The 10,285-nt window shown below is 40.0% G+C and overlaps 1 protein-coding gene across 1 annotated transcript; it reads right to left on the reverse strand.

Moving 5' to 3' along the window:
- Positions 1 to 84: 84 nt before the first annotated feature.
- dhh (desert hedgehog signaling molecule) lies at positions 85 to 9,964 on the reverse strand. Its single transcript, XM_007246752.4, has 3 exons — positions 8,739 to 9,964; positions 2,856 to 3,117; positions 85 to 1,662 (listed from the first exon to the last, which is right to left on the reverse strand). Exons 1-3 carry the CDS (start codon positions 9,042 to 9,044, stop codon positions 893 to 895), a joined length of 1,338 nt encoding a protein of 445 aa, XP_007246814.3. The 5' UTR covers positions 9,045 to 9,964; the 3' UTR covers positions 85 to 892.
- Positions 9,965 to 10,285: the final 321 nt, after the last annotated feature.

A 10,285-nucleotide genomic window follows, 5' to 3' on the forward strand; every position in this document is an offset into this window, starting at 1 on the left:
TGGATAATCTGTTGAAGCTCCATTCGTCACCTTTATCTTGATTTATTTAAAGCCCCAATCAAGAATGGCCAAAACAACACCACATGCAGGTGTAACAATATTTATTAAACAATACATCAAATGCTTGTAAGTGCTGTATTATGTAAAACCCTGTAGTTGTAGTAATAAAAACTGGCCTGCCAGTTCCACCCATTCTCAACTGAGGCAGTAAACGTGGGACATTTCTTACATCATAATATATATATATTTGATAATCTATCAAACAGGTTAGATTTTTAACTAAATGCATTAGAGCTCTAATGTTACATTAGCTTACAATTCATCATACATCATCCAAAAACAATGTATCTGTTAAATATCAGTCTGGAGAACAAGTGTAAGAAAAGACATGGAGATTAATTACTGTAACTTCAAAAGCTTTATATATTATAAATCCAAATGTATAAAAATAAATAGTTTTATTCTATGAAATATTTCCTCTTCTGTATAAAAACGCATCATTTCAGTCTCACAATATAATAATATGCGCCATCAATACCTGTATGCATAACCACAATTAAAATGTCTAATCAGAAATTAATAGGACTATATTACACACCATCACTCTCTGACAAGAAACACGTATCTCCAAAATTGCAATTTAACAGAATACGTCAATGTAAAAGTATTTTATTCCAATAATAATTTTGGAGTATTTCTATTTGGACAGCCAGAATCACATTATGTCAAAAAATGGAGAAACAATGGTTTTGTCTGAGAGTGTCTGAGCACGAAAAGCTTTATCAGTTTAAATAGCATTCATATGGTCTGGTTTTCCATGAGTAGGTTTTATGTGGTTAGAAATGTAATGCCCTTGCATAGAGAGGTCACTGGTTTGTCTTTTCTTGTATCTTCATTCATAAAACATGTGAGGACTCAGAATCATCTGACCAATAGTGTACAGTAGCTTTGCATACCAGTAAACCTGGACTTTGGTGTCCACACAATCAGAATAGTCCATTAAATCATGTTCATTTAAACACAGGCTCTTGCTTTCAACACCTGAAACATTGTGCATCACACTTCTGTTAACTTTAGGCCCAACATCATTGTTTATAGTTTGTGATTTCTGCCCAACAAACAGCTGAGCCAGGCCATCCAGAAACTGCACAGGCCCAAATGCCCAGTGTGCGAGTCTGTGATCCTCTACAGATGCGTAACTAGACGCCAACACGCCATCCACAAACAGGTTGCCATGCTCTGTCAGTGGAGCATAAACTCCAGTTCTTTTCTCAAGTGAAATGGAGACTATTTTGGAGAGATGCACCTCACCGTCTTTTCCAGAAACAAGCACACAGTCTCCTCTCCTAACTCGGCTGGCAAAACGAGCATGATACTCGTCTTGGTAGTATTCGTGGTTTTGAGCTACAAAGATGAGGTGATTCGGAGTAAGTGCAAGTTCCTTCCCATCTTCAGTGCTGAGAATCAAGAAGGTGGACCTACGGCTGATGTCCAGATGTAGGAAGAGGAGAACCCGGCTAAAAACCATCTCACCTGCTTCAGATAAAGCAAGAACACTGTCTCCAAGCTGCAGACAAGACATGGGCTTTTGCAGCCCCCCGGCCACAGTGACCAGTCCTGACGCTGAGAAGCAGCCGCCTTTCTCCACTGCGACGGAGTGATCTGAGACAAAGAGAAACATTAACGTTATTTGTTCTTCCTTTTTCCCCCCCCCTAATTTAGATTCTGATTTAATTAAACCACCACTTGCCGACTTCCTCAATCACTTGCATTGCCCAAACAAGTACATGCCTCCTCTGATAGACATAAAGGCAGCAAATCCACCATCATTTAGCAGCTAGCTCAGGGGAAAGTGCAGGATCCCGGGCTCTGATACATTAGCTAATAGAATTTTAGCCACTTGCACTTTACACTTGTTGTATAGCAGTTATTACTAGTGTTTCAGTTCTACTGTGAGGAGTCAACTGTATCTTGGAGAGAGATGGATGCTTTCATGCCTAATTCACACTACATGATTTTTGCCTGGTTTTCCAGCCATCAACTGTTTTTTGCAGATCAGTGACAAAAACCTTTGCTCTTAGGAAATTTGGTGCTTGCTCAGAAAATTCTTGCCAAGCTGTTGAATCACAGACTCCCGGCAAACATCTAGCAGATTTAATACCTACACCAGCCAGAATCTGTGAGTCAAGAGCAGCGACTACCTACAACCAATGAGATCACATTGAGAGAGAGCCGCCTATATAAATGTTCAACCTATATAAACCTAGTTCTCAATAGTTCTCACATGTTCTTGTGACAACACGTGTTTTGGAGAGCATTCATGAAGTGTGAAACCCACAACAACTGAAAGATTAAAGCACAGTTGTGCAGGCATTATTCTAATTCTCTTTATAATGTGGCTCAAATGCATCTATGTACTGAATGAACTAAAATAGTTTGAGTGATTGGATTTGTATCTGTTTTAAATGTGTCTTGGCCTGGGTGCGTTTACACTTATCTAGATTTAAACCTGATTCTCAAGTGTAAAAGGGTTTTATAGGCTAGACTGTCAGGGATAAAGTATATAAAGTATTTTCCCAGTTACCAAAGAAACAGTCTTAATCTTAAGCGTGGGCCCAGGTTGTTTTTGTCTTGGATGTTTATTTCTATGAAAAAAACCTATAGGTGGTATAGAATATTTATATTACACTAATTTTATTTTTGTGAAATTGGGTGAAATGGTTCTTCTATGACATTCCACTAATTAACCATTTCTTTTTCCCCTTCATGTTTACTTTATTATGAAACATGTAATACAATTTATCATTGAATTATAATACTCATAGTGCTCAAGTAAGTAAGGTTAGTTTGCGTACCTGCTTTGACCGAACAGTGCACATGATACTTAGACTCATAGTGCACCCAATCAAACCCAGCTTCCACAGCCAGCTGGGCGAGCAGCCCGTATTTCTTTATATCCCTGTCTGAGGTTGTGATGTCAACAGCACGCCCCTCATAATGCAGAGAACCTGCTGGATGATTGTCATCTTCATCCCAGGCCTCCGTCACTCGCAGTCTCACACCTGGCCATTGGTTCATTACAGCAATAGCCAGTTTATTTAAGCAATCCTTGCAGCGCTGAAGAAGAAGAAAGAACAACACAAAGAATTCCCAAAGTAAAGGTTTATTCAGCTCAATAAGACATTCTCTTACTGACCATCCTAACAGTAAGGAACACAGAATGATTTACACTCACTTAGCTCTTTATTAGGAAGACCTTTACAACTACACATATACGCAATAACTGTATCTAATGAACCAAAAGCCTGAATCCATGGACAAAGACCCACCTTGTTTCAACAGTCCCGTCCCAAAGGTTAAGACCAATTAATCATTAATTGAATGCCTCAACTTATGTGAGTACTGTTGCTGACCATGTGCATCCCTTAATGGCCACATTGCATGTTCTTCTCTGGCTTTCCATGCACCAGATCTAAATCTGATAGAACACCTTTGTGATGTGTAGGTGCTCCGGAAAAACCTAAACTAATAATAATTTAGGTTAATATTACAGCAAAATGAGACCCCTACCCAGTTTTGTATAAAATTTCTAATAAAGCATTTTGTGTGGGTACATTTGTGTGTACATTTGTTTCATGTGTTTGCAAATCTCTAAAAGCCAAAGGATAGTTTGCTATGGTTAAGCTATCTATTTTATTGTTAGATCTTTTTCTAAACTCTGTTTACTCAGTTTCCCCATTGTATTTTAGGATTACAGTGTCCATCAAAACCACATTCAAGAACTAACTGGTTCTGAGTATGCATTGTGGATATTAGAGTGTGTTTAAATACTGATGCTTTTCTCCAAAATACATATTACATACTCAAACACTTGTTAGTGTTAGTAATTAGTAAACAACTGGGATGCATCCTGTGTCATTAAATAACATTAAATCTGGAGAATGGTTATTCCACCTTCAGCCTCCATTCAGACGCATGCTGTCATTGAATGAAGACTAAACACCTCTTCACTGTGTAATGTTTTCATCTGTATTCAGCTCTGATAAGGACCCTGTAAAACCCCACCCCCCTCCAAAAGTGCCTTCGACAGTCTGAACAGAGCTACTGTAACTAACATCTAACATTCTTTGGCCATTTCAGCCACTGTAGGAGAGTAAACCCAAGGTCATTTCTTTTTCCCACAAGATAATTTTCACGCAGCCCATTTTTTACACACAGTCTGCTGCATTGTGTTTTTACAGTATCTGTAACTGGCTGGCATCTATATGTGGCTTTTGTGGGAAATCTAGTGTTCTAGATTGGGGAACATGTTGAGACCATTGACAAGCTGTGAGAAAGAGCGAGAGACAGAAACAAGGGGTCGAGAAAAGGCGAGAGGAGAAGAAAAAGGCAAGGCCCGGGCCGAGTGAGAGGGCAGGCTGGTGGAATGTTTGGGCATGCATTTGGGAAAGTGACAGAAGAAGTGAGAAATCAAGAGGGGCTAAAAAACAAACCGGGAACATTTTTCTCGCAAATGCAGCTCGACAGAGGCGTTTCATTGTCAGAATTACAATAGAGGCTTTTCCAAAGCTGAAATTACTTCAGCAGGCGAGAATTCTGTACAGGCGACCCCGCAGGACCTCCGAAATTTACACAAAGGACGGCTTTCAGCGCCTGAAGAGGCGAGGGCACATGCATACATACACATACGCCAACTCCCAGCCTGGGCACCATATAGGCACCTCTGAGTCAGCTGGTTACATATTGTGTGTAATCAAAATTATTTCATGTTTCATATCTTAGAACAACTTCAGAGGATGGTCTGGCTTATGTTTCAGTGTCTTCTAAACAAGCCTGAAATCATTTTCACTGGGGCCAATAACACAGGGCCCCTTATATAACTAATTATACAGTTTTACTCCCACTACTCATGGGAAGCTAGAGTGCCAATTAGGTTATCGACTTATCGTACAATAATTTTTTAACCGCAATTTTTTTTGCCAATGTCGATAATAGCCATTGGGTTTCTGTGTAGGTTTGTTTACATGGAAATGAACCGCAGCTAGATTTCAGCGAATCGCGTTGTGCTGCTCCCTCACCTGCTCTCTGTCTGAGGCGAAGACAAATCTGTCAGACAGAGCCATCTATCGGTTAGGAAATCAGTGTAGACGTGTTAGCTTGCGAATGTATTTGAGTCTAATATACTTTCTCAAAACTAAACAGCTTTAGAGAACGTTTAGAAGGTTTAGAAGTAGTTCAGTCCGGGTGGACTTTGTTTTAAAGTTCCATGGCTCCAGCGTTTGGAGTATTTTGGCTCTAAGCCAAATGAGCGAGAAGAACCAATCAGTGGCGACGAAGCTGAGATCTCATTTAAAGCACAACCATCCAGCCCAATTTTTTCAACTGAATATTAAATATGAATATTGTTACCTCAGAGAGATTCTGCTTCAGAGTCCCACGGTGGTTGTACTTTATTTGTTTTAGATATTTAGGATATTAAAATATTTTTATATTGGAAGCCCAATGTCTGTTCTTAATAATAAAAAGCTATTATTATTATGCTAGTATATTATTACTGTGGCACATTGTTCTTGCTCTTTAGAAAAAAGCATTTTCTATAGTGGCACTTTAAAATGACAATATTATCGTTAATCACAATCATTTCTGGGACAATATATCGTCCTGAAAATGTTGTTATCATGACAGACCAAGTGCCAATTAAAAAAAGTAAAAAAGGACTGCTGCACTGACCCATTGGATATTTGTGTGGTGTCTCCTTCACTGAACTGAATTTGTAGATTTCTGACAGACTTGCTTGGACAATTTTAGCCAAAAGCCGCTGTATTGCTCTGTCCACTACGAGGGGTGAATACGCCATCTGTGACGTATTTCCGGTACATATAATCCCATAATTTCCTTAGCCTTGCCATGAGCACATTGGACATAAAGACATCTGCCTACATAGTCTAGTCCACAGATTAATCAGCATTTCTAAGTATAAATACACCAGGAAATAAAACACTTCACTGAACACAGAATATTGTGTTTGTAAATCTGCCTAGAGCATCCTGTTCTTACAAACTAAGTGACTGGTGAAGGAGGGCACCAAGAGTATGAGTTGTTTGTTTTGTAAATTCTTGTCAGAAAAACCAAACTGTGTGTATAATTTTAGATATTAAAACAATACAACTGGAAAAAAATCCAAATTAAATACTTAAAAATGTTTATAGTTATTTATAGTGGATAACAAATCTAGTTGAGCCATTTCTTTTCTTATATCCAAATTTTCCCCTCTTTTCTTGATGTAAGTCAGTTAATTTCCAATCTGGCTGTTCAGACTGAGTTGCATTGCTGTGTATCAAATATGTATTAAATTTCAGTACCACATATTATGAATTGGCCCAAATCAGAATTGAAAATGTCAGATTCACTGTGTTTGGCTGTTCATACTATAACACAAATAAAATATCTGTGTTTTCATCACATATTATAAAAAAGATCAGATTTGAGTCACTTTTACCTTTTACCTTAGGCTAGTTTCCAGACATTCAATTTTATGAATCATTTAGTCCGTTTACAAAGCATGCTTAGTGTCTACAACACCTTGTTTCTTAATATCCCAGATTTGTGGAGGTATCGCCACAGTAAGTCACAGATTTCTCCACCTCCCACTAACAGACAGCCACAATAAAGACTTGGGTAACCTTATTCAAACTAAACAACAAAGCGTTTACTGTCCAGTGAAACTACTCCCTAAAGTGCGGAATGGCTACTCTTGTATATTAGTATATGAGAATCATAGAAAAAGGTTTGTAAGTTTCTTTTTAATTCTTTATAAGTACTGTGTGATCTCTGCACTTGCTGTACTCAAGGTTATCTCCCAAATCTGCTACTTACTTGAACAAAAAGAACACGCAGCTGAGGATAAACGGGCTGGAAAGTTCCAGTCGAAGGCCTCGGTTAAAGATTAAAGGAATGTTTTGTGCTCTGAGCACAGACTTGCTAATGGTATGTTGTGGTACATTGACAAAAACATGGCAGGGTAAAATCCTAGTTAATATCCAATGAAGTCTCTGGAGCATCGTTTTGCTTTCCTGATTCCTACTTAAGGTGCACCTTAAAAAGAAAAACACTGGCTTACACATTTAACTTTTTACTGTGCTTCAGAGTTAACATTTCACTTGAAGGCCCAGGAAATACCGCTTGTTAATATCTGTTCTATCTTGCTCAAAATGGTTCAACATTTCTCCAACAGATTACCTGGCCAGGGAAGGACAGTTATAGGCCAAGCTTCCTAATGCAACATTAGCCTACCTGTATAAAATAATTCAATTGCCAGTCGGATAGGTGTAAATGAATAATTTAAGGGACTCCTCAGGATTAGACTTGCTTAGACATCACTCTGCTCCTCACTTTATATTTAGCCCATGAGCTTAGAGTTGTGCAATATTGAAAAAAGTTACATTGCAATAGTTTTCTTTACTACAACATATTTTGCGATAATAAAAAATAAGTCAATGATCCAACATGCCATGATATTAATAATTTGCTCTGTGTATTTTTATTTATTAATTATTTATTTTATTATAATGTATCATATTTTGATTCTTATGTTTTTCGTTCATTATTATTCATCTTATCATAACCTGCCACTAGTAAATATGGCATGGCATTTTTTTTTTTTTTAGGATATACAGGGGTTGGACAATGAAACTGAAACACCTGTCATTTTAGTGTGGGAGGTTTCATGGCTAAATTGGAGCAGCCTGGTGGCCAATCTTCATTAACTGCACACTGCACCAGTAAGAGCAGAGTGTGAAGGTTTAATTAGCAGGGTAACCCAGATTGTATCCAAAAAACATAAAACCACGGCTGCCCAAATCACAGCAGAACTTGTTTCCACCAGAACTTTCCGTCAGGACAATAAATTATTGTGGTCTAACTGTGTTTCAGTTTCAGTTCTGTATATTAACTATTGCAAATGCACATATTGCTTTGACAATGCAAAAATGATATATTGTGCAGCCCTATTTGGGCTTTAGTTGCACTATATGTCTCAAAGTATCCATGTGATCCTAGCTGTACACCTATTTATTTACATCCATTTCTGAAAGAGGTGTTCATTTGTGCACAAAAAGCTTCTTCTAGTTTCCATAAAACAGTATTATCAACACAGTGTTAGTATAATCTTTATTATTGTCTTCTGGTCTTTTATAATCGTTATGTCCTCTTGAACTCGAACCATGTAGGCCTACATTTAATAACATGGATAAGGGGTTGTAACAAACTGGGGGCTCTAAACATGAGCATATGTAACTATGCAGTGTATAAAAATCTCAGATACATTATGAATGTCTCAATTATGTCACTGCTATGAGGACTTAATTGCATTCAACCCTGACAGTTTTAGTAAGGCCAGGTACTGATGTTGGAGTCATGGAGCTTCTTTGGGATGAGCTACCCATCCAGTACCATCCAGCAGCCCCTGACCTCATTAGTGTTCTTGATGCCGAATACAATCAAATCTTCACAACAATATTCAAACATTTACTGTAAATGCCTTTCAAAGACATTATAAAAGAAACAATGGATGAGCAGGTGCCTACACACCTTTAAGCCTGTTTTGGGAACATTGCTGTGAAACCAAAACAATGTTCACAGAAAAAAACTGTAGATGCAAGGTGTTGGAACATTGGTGTGAGGGTGTGATTGCATTCAACACTAATTGAGGGGCACCTGAACTCCATTACCCACAGTACCTTGGTCATGAGGCGGTCCGCTTTGGTCTTCTCCTCGTCCTTGAAGTCGATGTCTGGGTTGTAGTTGCACACGAGCTCGTTGAAGCGCTCCGAGTGGCGCGTGATCTTGCTCTCCGCGCGCCCGCTCGCCCCCAGGTTCGTCTCCGACACTCCGGGCACGTGCTGCCGGAGCGCGAGCGGCGTGAGCCTGCGCGATCGGGACCGCGCACCGTAGCCCGGTCCTGGACCGCAGCCCTGCGCCGCCAGCAGCCACGTGCACGCGCACGCCGCCAGCAGACCGAGCTGGGTCGCGCGCGGGGACCGCATCGTTCCTTCAGCACGCTGGAAAGCGCGCGGCACGAGCGCGGCTCCGGGCGCGCGCAGCCGTGTCGAGGCGGCGGCAGAGCGTGTGCGCGTGCATATCGCGATGCAGAAGCAGTTAAAAAAAATTAAGAAATCAGCGTATAGTAAGAGCGTAAGTAGAGTTGCGTATAGTCATTACTTTCCACGAGAAATACGCGTCAAAAATTAGTGCGTACAAAAGTTCGCAGCAACTGGGACAATATCAATTTACGGTGGAGAAAGCAACTGTTCAACTACGGTAGAAAATAGAAATATAGATAGAAAATACGGCTGTTAATATTAGTGCGTAAAACGTTCCCAAAGTAGTTTAAAAACAAGTATTTTCAGTGTAAAATACTGCTGTCAATATTGCTGATAAAAAAGGTTGATTAAAAAGAGTGGGTACTTTTAGGGTAAATGTTAAAAATAGTGCGTTAGAATTCTTAAAAGTGATAAAAAGAAGGTATACATTTAAGGTATAACAGCTGTTAAAATTAGTGCGTAAAAGTTGACAAAGTGATCAAAAAGAGTGTGAAACAGCTGTTTAAAAAAGTGCGTTAAGGTAAAACAGCTGTACGTAAAAAGTTCATAAAGTGTGTGTCCTTTTAGGATAAAACCCAGCTGTTAAAATTAGTGTGTAAAAAAGTTTGTAAAGTTGTGTAAAAGTGCTCAGTAGCTTCATTAAAGTCCAGTAGTAGCCAAGTCACTAGTGAAGCCAGGTTGTGCAGCACCGGTCAGTGTCCTGTAAGATGCGCACTGATGAGCAGGTTAGAGTCTGAAGTCCAGCAGCAGGTGTCTAGTCCCATCCTCCGCGTGACGCCGCCCACCCCGCTTTTGCCGGTCTGCACCGCTGTCCGCGCGCGCGCTCTGCGGGTCCCCGGGTCCGTCTCTCCGGGCAGCTGACGCGCTGAGCGCTTTTAACTGCGCGCTCGTGACCGGACGCGCGCGCCCGCCCTTCCTGCGCCGGCGGAGCACGCGCCTGCGAGCCCGGAGCTCGAGCGCACTGGGTCAGCGCGAGGATGGGTTAAAAACAACAGCAGGGGGATCACCTTTAAACCCAGCAGTGCTGTCTGACTGCAGCACAGATTCACAGTCAGACTGACACATGTAGCCTACAAACTCCCCCCATAATAAAACTATTAATAACAATAAATCATAGTACTACCCAATACTGACACTAAAGCAAAAACACTGGATAAACGTTCATATTTGGTCATGTAGTAAAC

Source organism: Astyanax mexicanus, chromosome 13, assembly GCF_023375975.1.
Source record: "Astyanax mexicanus isolate ESR-SI-001 chromosome 13, AstMex3_surface, whole genome shotgun sequence".
NCBI lineage: Eukaryota > Metazoa > Chordata > Actinopteri > Characiformes > Acestrorhamphidae > Astyanax > Astyanax mexicanus.